The following is an 18,156-nucleotide window of genomic DNA, read 5'->3' as shown; positions in this document are numbered from 1 at the left end:
TCTTAACTGTGTGCTGTGAGCATCCTGGACTCCAGATGCGTTTCATTCAGTGTGTTGATGAGTTAAGTTTTTATGTAATCAAGCAAAAATACATTATCTTGTCTTACATTTATATATACATATTTAGATAGTTTAATGCAGGTTTATTCATTTAAGCCTGTGGAAATGGTTTTCAAATTTACATTTGGTCATTGTAGCTTCAGCATTGACTGTGATGCATATAGTAATGATACTGTGCCCACCAAGGTCTGTATGCATTTTGCAGATCTTGCAGAAGCGTTTTACCTTGTTTTCACACAGCCCATGGAACAAAACGTACAAATATATTTTTTATCATATATACCTTGCAGTGGACATCTTGTATTGCTCATAATTTATACCCCTTGAACTTTGAATTTAAATTTGTCACCTTACAAACACAATGCTAAAATGTTTTTTGAGCATTTAATGGTAGATCAACACAAAGTAGCACATAACTGTAATGTATAATGAAAATTATACATGGTTTTCAAATTTTTTATCAAATAAAAATTTGAAATGTGTAATGTGCTAAAGTATTCACTCCTCTTATTAATTTTTATCTATTTTTCTGTGCCAAACAACTCAAGCTTAGCCAGGTTGGATGAAGAGAGTCTGTGCAATTTTTATATTTTGCCACAGAAGCTAAATGGGATTTAGGTCAGGACTTTGACTGGGCCATTCTAACACATGTATACATATATTTTTTATTTAAACCATTTTAATGTAGCTCTGGCTGTAGGTTTAGGGTCATTGTCTTGCTGGAAGGTAAATCACCTTCCTAGTCTCAAGTCTCAAGTCTCCCCGTAAAGGGGATGAATACTTTTGCATGTCACACTTTTCAGATTTATTATTTAATTAATATTTTTTTTTTGTATCACTTTCATCCCACTTCACAATGATGTGGTACTTTTTTTGGTCTATCATTTAAAATCTCCATAAAATACATTAAAGTGACAAAGTGTGTTCAAGGAGTATGAATCCTTTGCACGACACTGTAAGACATGAATCAGGTTGCATGTATTGTTTTTTACTAAAGCAATTAGCTTTACAAAAAATAACCTTTAACAAATAGAATTTATTTTAATGCCATTTTAGGACCATCTGGACCAGAGATGCTTCGTCCAGTTGCTGAAATTTGTATCCTAAGGATAAAACATAAAACAGAATAAATTTTTTCCACTGTTATATTGTTGAATGATGATAGGTTGTTGATTTGATTACCTTAATGGCCTGTACACAGCTGCTAAATTTAGAGGTGTCTTCAAAGAGTTCCCCTACTTCAACTATGTTCAGTCCAAAGCTCTGGATGATGTAAGTATCATTGTATGAAAAATGTGTAGCATCAGAATTATCATAATACATGGGGACATTTACATGAAATGCACTAGTATATATATATTTTCTCATGTTTGTAAAATAAACAAAACATACCAGCAAAAAAAGTAGAGCTACAGTTTTAAAAAGCTGTCAAAACAGCAAATGTGTATATATATATATATATATATATATATATATATATATATATATATATATATATATATATATATATATATTTATTATTTTTTTTTTCTAATTACTTCTGTGTTTTAGATCCTGTACACCAGTAAGAACTTTGTTGCATGTGCTCCCACTGGCTCAGGGAAGACTGTGCTCTTTGAGTTGGCTATTATTCGACTGCTCATGGAGACTACAGAACCCTGGCACAATGTTAAAGCTGTCTACAGTAAGTTTTTGTTGTGTTTCACATTGTCTAATTTAACATATCATCTTTATTGAAAGCTGATGAGGGAAAACTGCCATGTAGATGTGTAGGCTTAATTACAGGATGCCTTGTTAGGGCCCCAGCATCAGCAGCCAGAGTCTGAGAGAGCACAATTGGCCTGCTCTCTCTGGGTGGGTAGGTGTGGTTTTCTCCCCTCATCACTCCCATTGTGATAATGGTCAGCACATGCACCTGTTAGATGATGTATTAGAGCTGGGGATCTGAGTGCATATATATATATATATATACGTATATATACACACACATTGAAATTATCCATAATATAAAGGAACATATGTAAAATCATTAAAGGTGTTAAACAAACCAGACAGAGGTTGGGAACTCTGATGAAGTTTGGGATATCCTGACCTTCATTTTTTTTTTTACTTAATTGAGTAGTTCTTGCCAACTGTACCAACTCTACCTCATCACAACTTTACAACTGATGCTCTCAAACACATTAAGAGACAAGAAATTCAAGTATTTAACTATTGAAGAGTTCAGCACAGCTGTTAACTGGAAACCTAAATTCCAGGTAACTCTACCTCATAAAGCTGACTGAGAAAATCCAGCCAAGGTGTGAAAAACTGTCTTCTAAGTAAGAGGTACTACTCTAAAGAATCTAAAATATAAAACATATTCTGGTTTGTTTAACACTTTTTTGTTTACTAAATAATTCCATACATTTTTCTTCATAGTTTTGATGACTTTAGTGTTAATCTACAATGCAGAACATTTACCATAATAAAAAATCACTAAATTCAGGGCGGGCAAACTTTTGACTGGTATTTTAAATAAGTACCCTGTGCTTTCACATTTGGAGTGCAATTACGTTTACTTACTGTTCTTTGCATTTTCTCAGCACAATTTAAACTGAACAATTTCTGTATTTCTGCACTTTTCTCAGTGGCACCAATTAAAGCCCTTTGCAGTCAGCAGTATGAGAACTGGAAGCTGAAATTTGGACCTCTAGGACTTAATTGCAAAGAATTGACTGGAGACACTGAGATAGAGGATGTTTTTGAGATCCAGGATGCTCATCTTATCATGACAACACCAGTAAGTTATACGTATCCTGAACGTTTTAAAACAACATTTTGCCTACCTAGACCTAAGGTTTTAACTTGTGGACAGTTCACCCCCCTGTAGTGGGCTACAGTACACAAGATTTTATATTCTGTTTTTCTGTTTTAAACAATATAAATCCTTCCAGTGTATACCAATATTTCAGCATTTCAGCAAGATGTGACAGATATTATGGGAATTATTTGCACACATAAGATATATTTAGGTTAGATTTATTGATTGATCTGGCCTGGTACAGTCTCCTGACAACAAATCTAGCTGGTGGATTAGTAAGCTGCTAACAATAGATAGTAATAATAGTGTGTACAATCTACTGTATGTCTGAGTGAAGTTTCTGTCTTATCTATCATTGATGAGAATGTGTCATTTACAGCAGACTATCCTGTCATGGTTTAATCCAACCCAGTTTGATATGATAGAGTGATAGAGTGTTTGTTACGCCACAAAATTTAACAGTTAATCATTATGAACTTACCTCTTAAAGGAAAAATGGGACAGTATGACGAGGAAGTGGAAGAATAACTGTCTCTTGCAGTCAGTTCAGCTGTTCCTCATTGATGAGGTTTGTATTGTTTACAGTTTATTATAATTTAATGGGTAATCATTAAAAATCTGTAAAAAGAATCTGGAACACTATAATAAATGGTGTATGTTAAAACTTGTTTGTAGGTGCATGTGGTGAAAGACTCAACTCGAGGTCCTACCCTGGAGGTTGTGGTCAGCAGAATGAAAACCATACACTCTTACACCGTAGCTGAAAGTCCAGACGCTTCAACCCGCATGAGATTTGTTGCTGTCTCTGCCACCATCCCTAACATATGTGACGTAAATATCTATACTTTATAGGCTAATTTGGATTTATTAATCACAAGACTTTTTTCAGTAACTCCCTTGAGTCATTTTATATCTGTTATCACACTAATGCAGTGATGCCAGCAAGTAGAATCGATAATCTCCAGATTTTCGGTCATTTTTACATGCTAATCGCATAAAACAAATAAAAAAGTGTTCAGCACCATTTATTACACCCGGTATCAGTTTACTCAGTTCTCTTCACAAAACGGCTGTTGTCCAGCTGAACGATACGAGCTGCACAGGGCTAGTCACATTAGCTGAGCTCATTTAGTCTTAGTATTTTGTTGGTTTTTAAAAATGGCATTTAAAAAAAAAAAGCATTGTGACGTGCCTTGTGCAGGGTGTAAGATAGTTAGTCCTAAAGTCTTTTTTTATTTACTTTTATTAACTTTGTTGGAGCTATTCACTGCAGACATTTCTCTCTATTTCTAAAGATAGCTGATTGGTTATCAAATGACCAGGGCCCGGCCACATGTTTGGAGATGGATGAGAGTCACAGGCCTGTGAAACTGAGGAAGGTTGTCCTGGGATTCCCATTTGGAAACAGCCAAAATGAATTCAAGTTTGACCTCTCTCTGAACTACAAAATGGCCAGTGTTATTCAGACCTACTCTGATCAGAAGCCCACACTGGTGGTGAGTGTAACTGCATAATATTACAATATATTAAACCTAATCAAGGTATGAGCTTCACTCTACTGATATTGCAAAAGACTGTCACGTGGAATGCTGTACTGATGGTAGTAGCTCTAAGTTTTTGCTTAAAACACATGGTATAATACATAACATCACAATGCTCTGTGTGTTCACTATGTTTCAAAATCTTTGTAGACATCCCTCCTAAAGAATGCATTCAGCTACTTTAAGTTTAATCAGTCAAATACTCAAGCCAATGCTCCACAATCTAGTAGAAATCTTCTCTGGACAGTAGAGCTTTTTTCCAACAAAAGCAGGATACTTTCTGTTTAGTTCCCTTGATTTCAGAAGAAACAGTAAATGAACAGGTGTCTCAATGCTTTTGTTCATGTAGCCCATTTTGATTTGTTAAGTATATTATATTTTTTAATGATTTGAACGAGATATTTTTTAAACAAACAACCAGCATGTCCTTAATGATCATATATATTAAGTTTCTGCATTTTAGTGGAACTTTAATCACAAATATAAAAGGTTGGGACAGTATGGAAGATGCAAATAAAAAGGGCTGTGTTTCTTACATTTATGTTGACTTTAATGATTGCAGACAGTATAAATCCAACATGTCATGGTTTGACTTAATTTTAGTTTTTAATATACATCCATTCCTATATATGCAGCAACATCATCACAATGTGATATTTTGCCAATATTACACAACCTTTTTTAGTGAGTGAGATTTTTTATTATCTTTAATCCTTTGATTTTTTTATGCTTCTCAAAGTTTTGCTCCACGAGGAAAGGAGTTCAGCAGTCTGCTACAGTGCTCGCCAAGGATGCCAGATTCATAATGAGTATTGATCACAGACAGCGGTGTGTTTGCTTTCTGTTATTAACTTTCACATTTGAAGAATTTGATTGTTATTTTGAACTCAGCATGAACATGACTGTTGTCTTGACTCACAGGTTAATGAAATATGCCAGCTCTATTCTGGATGCAAAACTCAGGGGTGAGTGTGTCTTTTAATTTATTGAAGGTTGTGGTTTAAAACCACAAGAATAATCTCAGTAAAATATAAACTGTTGGCTGAGGAGAATGTGTGTGTTTTCTCATATATACCACCCATTTAGATCTAATTATGTGTGGTGTTGGATATCACCATGCTGGCGTCAGTTTGTCAGACAGGAAGGTGGTCGAGGACGCATTTACTGCTGGTGACTTACCTGTCCTCTGTGAGTATGACTTTTATATTTATAGAAAATGAGTTAATATACAACTGAGCCATGTAGAGGTCTTTGTAAAGAAGTATTTGTATACATTTCTGTTAATTTAATTACAGTACATGGTAACCATAGCCTGAATGTTTTTCCACTGCAGGGCCAAAAGTTAATTAAAGCTGCGCCATACCCACGATGGTGCTGACTTGTTAGACCATTTACAGTTTTTGTTTCCTTTTTCTGTGTTGCTTAATCAGTTTAAATGCTAGGAAGGTCGAGCTCATCCAACATTGATGTGGCATCAAAATGTCAGCTACCAGCCTCACCCAACATCGATAATTCTGCGTTAGCATGTCGGTGATCTGGCTCATTCAAAATTGCTAATGCGGCATTAGCATGCTATTGACCAGGCTCATCCAACATCAGTATTTTTGTGTTAGCCGGTGACTTTTCTCACCATAATCGCTACTGTGGATCGCTAATTCAGCAATAGGATGCCACCAAACTTATTCAACATTGGTAGTGCGGTGTTAGCATGCTAGTGATCAGGCTCTTTCCACATTTTTACCGTGGCGACCATTCTGACCCAACATCATGTGATCATGTGACTTAATGTGATTTTTAAGTCAGCTGAACAAAAATAAAGAATTGTATTGTAAACTATATCAAACTAATCATCTCAACAAACTTTCTTGTTTCTTAAAAAACAAAATAACCTGTGATGGCAAAATTTACAAATTGTAGTTTAATCCTAGATAAGGCCAAGCCAATCTCTCTGCACATGCTCATTTAAACACTTTAGGTAAACAGGGTCAACTGAGCAATTCTGCAGGGGTTTTCACGCTATTTGCATATTGAGTGTATCCTCCCACCTCTCACTCACCATCAGTGTGTAGTCATTCTCCAAAGGCTGCTGCCTTCTCTTGGAATTTACAGTATATATTATATAATAGTGAACGGCCTGGTCTCAGTGTTAAAGGCTATACGAGCAAATTGCTTTATTTTGTGATTATGAGTTTAATTAAATCCAGCTGGGCATGTTTGCATTACTGCAAGTTACTGTAAAGACAGTATACATTTCCAGTTGCAAACTTAAACTATCAAAACATAAACTGTTGTACCCACTGCATAAATTTGATTAATGTAAAACATGTCATTGACACTATTTATTTTTTTTAGGTAATCCTAAAGGAAGTCAGTAGAACACATTCTAACTTAAATTGAACTTAACTTAGGCCAAACAAACACATAAAGTATATTTTTAAGTTAGTGAGACTTAATATTTAATGTTTTTATACTTATGAAAGATGAAATATGGGAACTAAAGGTTTCTAGTGATGGGGATGGTTGTCTTAAAGACTAGTGCAGTATGTTGCCTTGATATTTTGAGTCTTCTTAACATTCTAATTTTTACAGTGTATGGCATTAGCATGATGCTGACCGCGTTCATCCAACATTCCTACTGTGATGTTTGCATCATGGCGACTAGTCTTATCCAACATCACTAATGTAATAGGCAGATCCCACAATCTTATAACCCGCCCATATAAACCTGTTCCAGTCTGTTTTTTAAGCGTTCCGTGCAAAACCATGTAGTGTAAAAGCAGTCACTGTGTCCTAAAGACCTCATATATAAAAGTGTTATTATGGTTTTACTCCTCTTTTAAAAGTGTAAAAGGGCTGCACTATGTAGACATATTATTTGTTTAATCAGTTACTACCAGCACTTTGGCAATGGGTGTGAACCTGCCAGCTCACCTGGTGGTGATCAAGTCTACGATGCACTATGCTGGGGGGTCGTGTGAGGAGTACAGCGAGGCTGACATGCTCCAGATGATTGGCAGAGCAGGCAGACCACAGGTAACTAACTGCCTTTATGTAACAGTGAACTAAGCCTCAGAACCATATTACATACTGTACTTCTGAATTAACCCTCAGGTCTAGATCAGTATTAAAATTTCCTATTTGTTAAATACTCCAGTTGCTTGTAGTTTAAGTTTGCAGTAATCCATCAACAGGTGAAGTTTTAAAGTCATGCATTTTATGTTTGTTGTAGTGATTCATCTGACCTTATCGTGCTGCTCTTGCTGAGAATGACTGTTGACTTTGCTTTTTTTAGTTTGATACCTCAGCCACTGCTGTGATCATGACCAGAATTCAGAACCGAGAGAAGTATTTGCAGTTCATCAGCGGATCAGAGACAATAGAGAGCAGGTACTGTGCCACATGGGTCATACAGACATCCAAAACTTCTCTTAGCGGAGAGGCTTTTTTAATATGCGCTTAAAGCTCAGATGAGTTCATTAGTCTGCAGTCCGTGTCATTTCCTGAGACACTAATGCTTGCACATCTCCTGTGTACAGCTTGCATACAAACTTGGTGGAGCACTTGAATGCTGAGATTGTTCTTCACACCATCTCTGACGTGAACATGGCTCTAGACTGGATCCGTTCCACTTTTCTCTATATACGGGCCTTGAAGAATCCCACACATTATGGTAGGGGTTAACCACAAGGTTTCATTTAGAGATGACTCTAATCTGATTGTGTGTACATTAATAAGCAGGTAAAAACAAAAATCCAATCAGATTTTGGTAGAAATCCAATCAATATGTTTACATTTACCTAGGTACTCAGATCATGGGAAACCTCGGGAATCAGATTTTTACTTTACAACCAGCCAGTAATCTCTCAGAAGCTGTAAAATTGTTTAGTTATTTTAAAATACATTTTTCTCCAACAGCAAATTTTACTACTTGAGGTAACTTTAATTTAAATATTAAAAATAATCAGTTACATCAGCGTTTAAGATCCATAATAAATTGTCATGTCAGCCTTCTTGGAATTACTATGAGATTTTTGTATGTAGAAATGTGAAAAAGAGACAATATATATTTCAAGTGAAGTTTCAAGTTTCAACACGGCTGGGCAGCCTCTTATGTTTTTGAATAGGGAGAAACCAAAATACTGGAAACTGAAGGTTTACTGTTTCAGAAACATATTTTAATTAACTGATGAAATCTAATAAAAGCCTTATAAAGAGTTTGTAGCTTTTAACTACTAATGTTTTTGGCTTGTTCTGGCTACTGCGTTTGCACAGATCTCCACATTGAGGGTGGCTTCCCCACTAGCATGCTGCCCTCCACCCTTCTTGGGACACAGTCAGCACACAAATTGGCTTTTTTTTGAAGGACAGGACCTTAATTGTAAACAGGCTCCATAATTAGTGTTACGAGAAATATCATTTATACAGCAAGACAGTGGAATGTCTCTAGCTGTAGATGTTTGAAAAAATATTAGGATTTCTCTCAGTCCTTTTACAACTTTACATTGTAAAACAATCATTAAAGACAATTAAATGAAAGAGAAGACGACACAATGGGTAATAAATGAGATTTCCAGTCAGATTTGGCACACTCTAAGGACAGCTTTACTTGGTTGCAGGGTTTTCCAGTGAGCTTGACAAATGTGGAATTGAGACCAAACTGCAAGGTACATCAGGCACATAGTTAGTTTTCTCTTTTACAATTTCTGACTTTGTTGACTAAAAACTTTGATTGATTGTGATTCTGTTTTTTTAGAACTTTGTTTAAAAAACCTGAACTCCCTGGCCTCATATCAGTTAATCACAATGGATGAAGACATAAACATCAAGCCCACAGGTAACCAATTGCAATTGGTTGTACTGACTAGTTTTTTGTCCCATTCTGTTTGCCATGTCCAACAGAAGATAAAGAATGCTCCACTCTCCTGTGGGTTGTGTGTGTGGGCTTCTGCATTTATTGTGGATGTGTGGATGTGTTTGCATCAACATTCCAGACAGACTTGATATGTGATTAAAAAAAAAAGTTAAAAAGACAGAATATGGGATGGAAAAATGTTCCTTGTTCAGCCACCATCATTATCATCCACTGCACTGTGCCGTCCACTGTGGGATAGTGTCTTCCTCAGTGTGGACACATTTTGCAATACATTTTATCTTAATTTAAGATTTTTTTTGAAGCACCTATTCACATTCTCACTAACTCTCACCGATTATGATGTAAATATGTGTATTTTTTTTTTATGTGCACAGAGAGTGGAAAGCTCATGGCTCGGTACTGTGTTGCATTTGACACAATGAAGCAGTTCAGTAAACTGACCGGTACAGAAAATTTGGCAGAGCTGGTAAGTGTCCACATAGAATTTTTGTAATTTTACACAGTCAGAATTGACTTTTTTGAAACTCTTTGAGTTATATTTTTCTAATGATGACATTTATGTAAATTCATTACTTCAGTATTTCACTTCTTGCAAAGCTACAGTAGTAGCAAATGTAATTTAAGGGATAACAGAGATTACACCAGCTAAACCCTGTTTGATAAGGCTGTTTTTTTATTGCCTCCTAATAGCTTTATTCGCTTTTATACATTTTGCACATTACAAATCATCTATATATTTAACACTAGGGGCCCTATTGTAGTGATTTATAGGCAAACCGTCAACTGTGCAACATGCAGCTTAATTTAGGGCGTGTCAGTGTGTCTTTCTATAATAACAATGGGAAAAGTAAGCTTTTGTGTTGCTTAAAACATGCAAAAGGCATGTACTACTTCCTTTAATAATCATGGGTATGTTTTGGGCATAACTTGAAATAAACAAATCAGCAAGCTACTTACCATTCCCGTTAAGAGCCAGGTGCACTCTGACTATGGAAGATTGCTATTTTAATGGCGCAGTGCTTCTTCGCTTCTCAGCAGAGAAAAATAAGCTGCTCGTTCATACTGTGAAGGTGTGCGAGCAGGTCGTTTACAAAAACAGCAATGTTATTTTACTCTGTATTCTGTTTATTGTTGATATAAAGGTTGAGTTTGTCCTTGTGTGTGTTACGAGCAGGGTTGTATGTGCATTGAGCGTATGATGCTCCTGGGTAGCCAACATAGGAATAAACATCTGATGTTTGACTGTTATCAGGGTTTTAATCAGTCAGTTGCTCCACACCATTGACATAGATATATACAGTATATACAGATACTGTTTGCAGGGTGTAAGATAGCAGTGAGCACTGTATTTTTAAATACACGTAGTGGTTAATGTAGACAGTACACAGCAGATTTTGTTTGAAAATTACATTTTTCTATTTTTTTCCTGTTAGATTGAAATGATGTCAAAAGGGAAGGAGTTTAGTGATGTTCAGCTGAGAGTAAATGAGAAGAGAACGCTGAACACACTGAACATAGATAAGAACCGAGTCACCATCAGGTCAGACAGAGCTGTTTCTAGATATTCATATTCATTTAACACAGATTTGACTTAACTAAATGTGAAAAAACATGTATTTATTTATTATTAGGTATCCCATGGAAGGAAAGATCAAAAGTAAGGACATGAAAGTTAACTGGTATGTAATGCTGTTATTGTAGAATTGTTAAAAGTTTAACTCTTTTTTTTTCTTTTATAACACCACGGTCCCTGGGGGGGAAAGGGTTTGATTTCCTTTGATTGTTGGCTGGGCAAAGCTACACAAATCCTTTCTGTAGTAACATTATTTAAAGGTAAAGCATCAACCTTAATGTAATAACACATGCGTTTCATTTGAAAACTTTAAAACACAAAACACGAATAATGTGACCAAGCCTCAATTCTCTATTTATACAGAGCCTTTTGTTTGGTATTTGCAGTTTTATTTAAAATGTTTAAACAGTTAAGTAGTTCAGAAGGTAGATTAATTTTTATTTATGAGGAAATATGGATTAAATCTTGTTTTTTTTCTCTCTCTGTCTCTAAAGCTTTCTATTAAACAATTACGCACATTAAATGATTTTTAATTAAAAAGCATCAAACTACCCTGAGTATTTTAATACAGTAAATAAGTCTTTTTTCACTTTTTAAATCCTTGTAATTAATACAATTATTATTATTTATTTATTTTACTGATGGTCACCACTAATTTAAATTTAAATTTATTTTGCTAATCTTACAATCATTGTTGAGGAAGAAGCAGAAAAGGTGTAATATATCCTAGTTTACCTTTTTGTTCCCTTTAATTACTATTTAATAGATTTTATTGTTTAAGGAGCTTTTCATTTGAATGTATTTCAGATGAAACTAATACTGCTGATATATTTTGTTCAAATTTAATTATTAATGTTTAATAGAATAATAATAAAATAGACATTTAAGAGCAACCAGGTTATAACCAGGTTGTGTATTTTAAGACTATTTCCTGGAAAATGTTAGCACATAAAGTTGGAGAGACTGATCAATAAAAATATATAAAATAATGATTTTGATAAAAAACATGTAGAATATATTATTTTGCCATGGGATAACGCTATATGTTCTTTTTGTCACAACAGTTTGATCCAAGCTCAGCTGGGAAACCTTCCAATTCAGGAGTTTGGACTGACGCAGGACACGGGGAAGATATTCAGGAGCGGAGTCCGAATTAGCAAATGTAACCTACCTTAAAACATTAGTTTGATAACCTTTAATTAATTACCATTTTTGGTAAATTACTTATAGTACCGTCAAATAAGCTTTGTATAAGTTAAAATCATATTTTGAAATTGTAAGAGTTTGATGTCTGCCTGGGCAAGGAGGAGACGTGGAGGCGGCAAAAAAAACAAAAATCTTAAGCACGTCTTTTTTTTTGCGTCCCTTTTGCATAATTCACAAAAACTGCAGTGATATGTATTTGTACCCAAACTTTTCATATGTCATATCATATTTTCCGGTACAATTTACACAAGACAATAGAGGGAAAGCACCACACACATAATCCCCACACTTTGTCACACATCACCAGAACTATAGAGTATGAAACATCTGAAACATTATGACCCACATTACAGAAATACTCAAACTCATACTCAGCTAAAACATCATATCTAAGATGTAGTTTTCAAGCATTTTTTTTTTATGTTTTTCATGCTGTGAGCAATAGGCTCAGTCTAGCTTTTGACACCAGCTGTGTGCGTCATCAATTCGTGAAATGCGAAAACATGCTTTGGGTCTCATTTTGACACTCGCAATTATAGCAGTTTCTAAAGCAAAAGCAAATACCATACAGAATGCAGTACTCTTGCTTAATGTTCAATATATAGGCCAAAAAAAATTAGCAAACAGTGGTACAGTGGTGTACAATGGGCTTAAGACTTCTAAAAGTGCAGCTGGTTTTAAATCAAGTTTAGACGGGACAGTTGATGCTATGTGTTGCCATTTTGAGTCCTCATGAATGAGTATTTGAGTTGTGTGCTGATTTGTTTGAATTTTTAGGCCTGGCAGAATTTCTCAGTCATCACTCCAAGCAGAATTTCTCCGCTCAGCTCAACTCCCTGATTTTGGCAAAGTGCTTCAGAGCCAAGCTGTGGGAAGATTCTCCCTATGTGTCCAAGCAGCTGGATAAGATAGGTGGGATGTGTGTATAAACAGTTTACAGTATGGCTCTGTTGTTTGGATGAAGAAGATAAAATGAGTAGTTCTTGTTTATATTGAAGATTGTTCAGTGTGTAGAGCTTAGCGTTTTTGTATAGCTGTTATAATCACAGATAACGTTTAATGCTCCTCGCTCCAGGCTTATCTCTAGCGACTGCAATGGTGAACGCAGGGCTGACGTCCTTCAGCAAGATTGAAGCTACCAATCCCAGAGAACTGGAGCTGGTACGTGCTGTTTGTGATATGAATTAGAGATTGCGCCAATCCCATGCCTCACTGACAAAATGCAGTATAGGTAATTCTCAAATTCTCATCCACATGCTACATGTTGTCCCCACATATTCTAGAGTTTTACATGATATCATAACATATATAGCTGCCATTTTGAGGACTTAATCAGGAACAGGTGGGCTGGTAAGCTAGCTAGTTAGCACTCATACAACCTGTGCACAGTTCTGAATGAAAATCTTAGCTGATTCAGCTAGAATCCCTTCAAATGTATATTTTGACTGATAACCATATTAATTCCTTATCACTGTTTCCATCCAGATCGTAAATCGACACCCTCCATTTGGAAACCAGATCAAAGAAGCCGTCAGCAAACTTCCAAAATATGAAATTCGCCTGGAACAGGTGAGAAGTGATCTCTCTTTAATTTAAATATTGTCATTGTCATCCTTGTATCTCCATTTTTCACTTTTTCACTTTTTGACATCATGAAGACTGTGCTCCTGCGAGGTGTCCCTGTCTTGCTATAAATGATAATCATGTGCCCTTTAGAAAAGAGCTTCTTAACCAGGATGGTCCTAACATCATCTCTGGGGCATGGTGAAAGTGATGCTATACTGTGTATGTAACTGAAACTCTTAAAGCTTGTCAGAGGGCAGTTCAAAGGTTCAACATTCAAACGACGATAAATAACCTCCCACATTTATTAAATTGAGCTTTTATTTTACTAGAGTGAGCTTTTATACGATTATATTTAACCAAGATGTAAGAGGTACAGTTCTGCTGTGATCATTCGTCTATCTCCAGCCCCAAGCAGCACTTTAGAAGAGGCAGAAAGGCACTTATTACGACACATTATCAAGATTTCTTGATTTAGAGGCACATCAGCATAATTTATTGTAAGAAGGAGAACCCTATTGAGCACTCCATTAGTTTTTTCCAAAGGAAGTGTAGCCAGTATGACACTTTTTTCCACCTTAGAGGGAACTTTAGTGACACAGTTTTTGGTTAGTAGAACATTTAATCTTAAAACGTTCAATGTGTCATGTTTCATGGATGATCTTAGAATGTTTTTAAATGTGCTGGTAACGTTGCAATAACGTCACTTATGTCATTGTTTTAATTTCTAGTTTTGCTTATGTTAATGTTATTTAATGCTTCTATAATGTTAAAATACTCTATCTAGTGTTTTGTCTGAAACGTTCTATTAACATTGTAATGCAAACCATTATTATGCAACATTGCAGTCTAACCTTCCTGGAACCTTGTCAAAATGTTAATAAATGTTCTTATAGCGTTCTCTGTTAGCTGGGATGGGGCACCATAGGGACACCAAGGGGGCGATTGCGCCCCCTGCATTTCCTGCTACGAAGTGTCAAAAACTTGTGATGAGAATGTAAATCACATTTAAAACCCTGTGTCTTGTACTAGTTGCCCTTTTTTGCCCGTCCTTCAAACAGTCTACATCCGCCACAGCCTATCAGAGATCACTGAACACCTCACCTTTTTCAATAAGTCAACTAAATTTTGAAAAAGGAAAGGAAATATTTTTGCTAAATGTTTTCTTTAAATCCATTTTAGCTTCCAAAATACAGTGTCTCTACAGCAGAGATTCTTGTCACAGTGAACCTGAAGAACTTTGAGGAACTTCTTACAAAAAGAACTGCACCAGACCACCATTATGTGACCCTCATTATCGGGGATTGTGACAACAATGTAGTCTTCCAGCAGAAGATACAGTAAGATCCAGATTTGTTTTTTTTATTGTTTATTTAACTTCTTATCTTGAGAACTAAGAGTTAATCAAAAAAGGGCAAAGTAAATAAAATGGGGCCCTGAGTGGTCCAGCGGCACTTGGTGCTGACACTGTGATTCAAGGATCACGAGTGTGAATGCTTCTCCATCAGCAGCTGGAGTCCGAGAGAGCACAAATTGCTCAAGCTCTCTCTGGGTAGGTGGTGCTCTCTCCCCTCACTACTCCCATTGTGATGCTGGTTAGCTGATGTATCAGAGCTGGGGATCTGGCGTTTTCCTCTGAGCATGTTGTAATGCTGCCTATTATATGCTGCATCAGCAGCAGGTAGAAAAGAGGAGGAGTCTGATTTCACATGTATTGGAGGAGTCATGCGCTTGCTCTCACCCTCCTTGTGTCAGAAGCATTGTAATAGGGGAGTTCATATGACCATGGATTGCTTAATAGGCCTTCCAAATTGGGGAGAAAATAAAACAAAACTTGGTACTTGGTGTGAAAGGAGGAACAATGGTTTCTGGTAAAGTTAGTTAAATACATAAGTAACTAGGTAAGAAAATGAATAAATGACTACTTATATACTTATTTAAATAAATAGGAATATGTGTCTTGTTCTCTACAAAGTCAAAGTACATTGTACAGGCGAGGCAGTAGACAGAGAAATATTTTTCTTTTATCTTTTAAACAATCATTTCTCTGTTCCAGTTCCAGTGTTTTGTTTAGCATTCTTGCACTAGAAGTCTTTGTTGATTTAAATTAAGCAGAATGTATTTCTTTGCTATATATGATATTATGCCTTTTTTTAGATTCAGATTATTTTATGTGAAGCTGTTACTGTTTAAGGCCTATCTTTTAAAATAATCCAAAAATAATAATGTGCATATCACATTATAATTAACAGAGACACTGTGCTTCTTAAGTCTGGGAGCTGGTCCAGGAAGATTGAAGTTACAAGAACATCTCAGGAAGACAAGATCAGCATCAATTTGATAAGCTCTGAATACGGTGTGTAGGTTTAGACTCTCTGCTGCACATAAAATATTCACATACAGAACGTTTTTTTTGTTTTTTTATTTATTGAAGCATTGTTCACATTTCTGTATCACTGACACAGTTGATAATGCACCAGTTTTAATAATACATTTTATTTCTAGCCGTTGTTCTCACTCCTGACCTGGAGTACCACTCTTCTGCACAGATTTTAGTTTTTCCTGTTTTTCTGCTCCCACCACCTGGTGTAACTAGCCTACATAGAAACCTGACGTTGGCAAATTTTGCAGTTTGACATTTAATTTTGAAAATTATTTTGTAATAATAAGGAATTGCCCTTAATCATAAAGGCACCAGACATGTCATGTTAAACATGTTGTCCTAGATATGACAGATCCAAAATAAAAGAGTAGATGTACAATATGAAAAAGTTACAGAATAAGTTGAGGTGAGGTGTTACCTTGTGAGTAAAGTTGCAGTTGGAGTAAGGCCTTTTATAGTGTGTGCAATTTAAACATTTAACACTTATCGATTCAAAGTGTCATGTGTGTACCGGAAATATACCATAGAAGGCATTACTACCCACTGTGGGAAGTGCAATGGGTGGTAATAATCCTGATCGGCGGCATTTGGCAGACAAGTGTCTCCCAACACACTTATCCCACAACACACTTAACACACTGCATGAGCCACATCGCAATGCTTGTTGCTATCTTACACCCCACAAAAGTCTATTTTCACTTCTTGTACATGCGTCGTTTTAATAACAAAGATGCTTACAAATATATCTATGCTGATGGGCGTAGTGGTCTGGAAGTGAGGTTTGTTTAGGTAAATTTCTGATGTATTGCTATCTTGGCAGCGCCACTGGCTGAAATGAACCCTGACAACAGTCAACGATCAGACGTTCATTGCTATCTTGACAACACAAGTGCCCACTCCCCCACTTGTTGCCCCGAAGTGCACAAACCCAACTTTTAGAACAATAAACAGAATGCCCTTGATGAACATATCCATGAGCTCCTACCTACAAAGTATGAAACAGCTTGAACTGGTCTGCTGTGTTTTTATGTTAGATTCCATTATTTTCTCATTTCTGCGGAAATGGAAATGGTTCTAAACTTGGAACATAGACATGAATTCCAGTTTGCTTGTTTGCGCTGTTATTTATTTATTTATTAAATAACAATCCTAGTAAAATAGTTTAGAGTCTGCATTAAGTAATTAACACTAAAGTGTGTTTGTGTGCACAGTGGGACTGGATATCCAGCAGACATTCACTGCTTTCTATTATGGAGCGAAGACATTCAGGGCTGAATCGTACGGTAAGGAGACTCCAGTGTACAAGCTTCAGAAGATTCCAGAAACGTCACAGAGAGCCACCAGCTCAGCGCTGAAAAGTAACATGGCCCCACCGAGAGCCCAGAGCACAGTGCAGAGAGGTCAGTTTAAAAGTATGACTGATAACAAAGTTACGGATTTTAAGCAACCTTCTGGCATCAAAGGATGCTAATTTATGCTCAACGTCAAAAATGAATATGGGCACAGACGGGGAATATGAGCAGTACTACTGTCAATTATTCAAGCAAAACATATATATAAGTACCTAAATATGTTAACCAGCTGCTTCCCACAGTATAAATCAAATCATTTTTTATGTACTATTGACATTAATTCCTAGTTTAAATAGTACAGCATCCGTGGTTTTATCTCTCCACTCTGCAGCTCCTACCAAGACTGAACCTGGCAAAAGAGAGTGCAACCATTTCTGTAAGAACAAGGATCTTTGTGGTCACGACTGCTGTGAGTACACAAGTATCTAAAATATCTGAGTATATGAACCCTGATGCTGAGATGGAATAATGTGGAATAATGTTGTTTTTTGACTCCTGTTTCTTCTGCTTTAGGCAAAGTTGGAATACAGTTGGTGATGAAGAGGCCTCAGAATCCAGAGAACAGCTTTTCATCCTATCTGAGAGATCTAAAGACGAGGAACGAGAAGCTCCTAGAGACTCCCGTCAAACGCTTGAAGGTCTACCAGTGTTTCTTCTATCATGTTATATAATAACAGTATATAGTATATATACACTGACCAAGCATAACAGTACAACTACCACATTGTTTCTACATGCATTATTCATTTTTCAGATACACATCCTATACTGTAGGACACAATTGTAGTCTGTTTCTCTGCCT

The 18,156-nt window shown here is 36.1% G+C and overlaps 1 protein-coding gene across 11 annotated transcripts in view; it reads left to right on the top strand.

Annotated features, from left to right (window-relative positions):
- The window catches only part of hfm1 (helicase for meiosis 1), a 29,902-nt gene that overhangs the window by 6,671 nt on the left and 5,075 nt on the right, over window positions 1-18,156 (top strand). For all 11 annotated transcript variants that reach the window (XM_049467114.1, XM_049467113.1, XM_049467110.1 and 8 more), the window contains exons 7-33: window positions 1,117-1,158; window positions 1,262-1,332; window positions 1,612-1,744; window positions 2,691-2,842; window positions 3,354-3,431; window positions 3,539-3,694; window positions 4,159-4,359; window positions 5,144-5,232; window positions 5,326-5,369; window positions 5,491-5,592; window positions 7,292-7,437; window positions 7,697-7,791; window positions 7,941-8,074; window positions 9,021-9,068; window positions 9,158-9,238; window positions 9,652-9,743; window positions 10,711-10,817; window positions 10,909-10,956; window positions 11,915-12,012; window positions 12,834-12,968; window positions 13,132-13,217; window positions 13,542-13,625; window positions 14,802-14,959; window positions 15,872-15,975; window positions 17,214-17,402; window positions 17,686-17,763; window positions 17,868-17,992. In XM_049467114.1, coding sequence (XP_049323071.1) covers window positions 1,117-1,158; window positions 1,262-1,332; window positions 1,612-1,744; window positions 2,691-2,842; window positions 3,354-3,431; window positions 3,539-3,694; window positions 4,159-4,359; window positions 5,144-5,232; window positions 5,326-5,369; window positions 5,491-5,592; window positions 7,292-7,437; window positions 7,697-7,791; window positions 7,941-8,074; window positions 9,021-9,068; window positions 9,158-9,238; window positions 9,652-9,743; window positions 10,711-10,817; window positions 10,909-10,956; window positions 11,915-12,012; window positions 12,834-12,968; window positions 13,132-13,217; window positions 13,542-13,625; window positions 14,802-14,959; window positions 15,872-15,975; window positions 17,214-17,402; window positions 17,686-17,763; window positions 17,868-17,992 — 2,876 coding nt within the window. The remainder of the gene's footprint in view (window positions 1-1,116; window positions 1,159-1,261; window positions 1,333-1,611; window positions 1,745-2,690; window positions 2,843-3,353; window positions 3,432-3,538; window positions 3,695-4,158; window positions 4,360-5,143; window positions 5,233-5,325; window positions 5,370-5,490; window positions 5,593-7,291; window positions 7,438-7,696; window positions 7,792-7,940; window positions 8,075-9,020; window positions 9,069-9,157; window positions 9,239-9,651; window positions 9,744-10,710; window positions 10,818-10,908; window positions 10,957-11,914; window positions 12,013-12,833; window positions 12,969-13,131; window positions 13,218-13,541; window positions 13,626-14,801; window positions 14,960-15,871; window positions 15,976-17,213; window positions 17,403-17,685; window positions 17,764-17,867; window positions 17,993-18,156) is intronic.

Source organism: Astyanax mexicanus, chromosome 18, assembly GCF_023375975.1.
Source record: "Astyanax mexicanus isolate ESR-SI-001 chromosome 18, AstMex3_surface, whole genome shotgun sequence".
NCBI lineage: Eukaryota > Metazoa > Chordata > Actinopteri > Characiformes > Acestrorhamphidae > Astyanax > Astyanax mexicanus.
The sequence above is the reverse complement of the archived record's forward strand: the minus strand, read 5'-3'. Positions and strand labels throughout refer to the sequence as shown.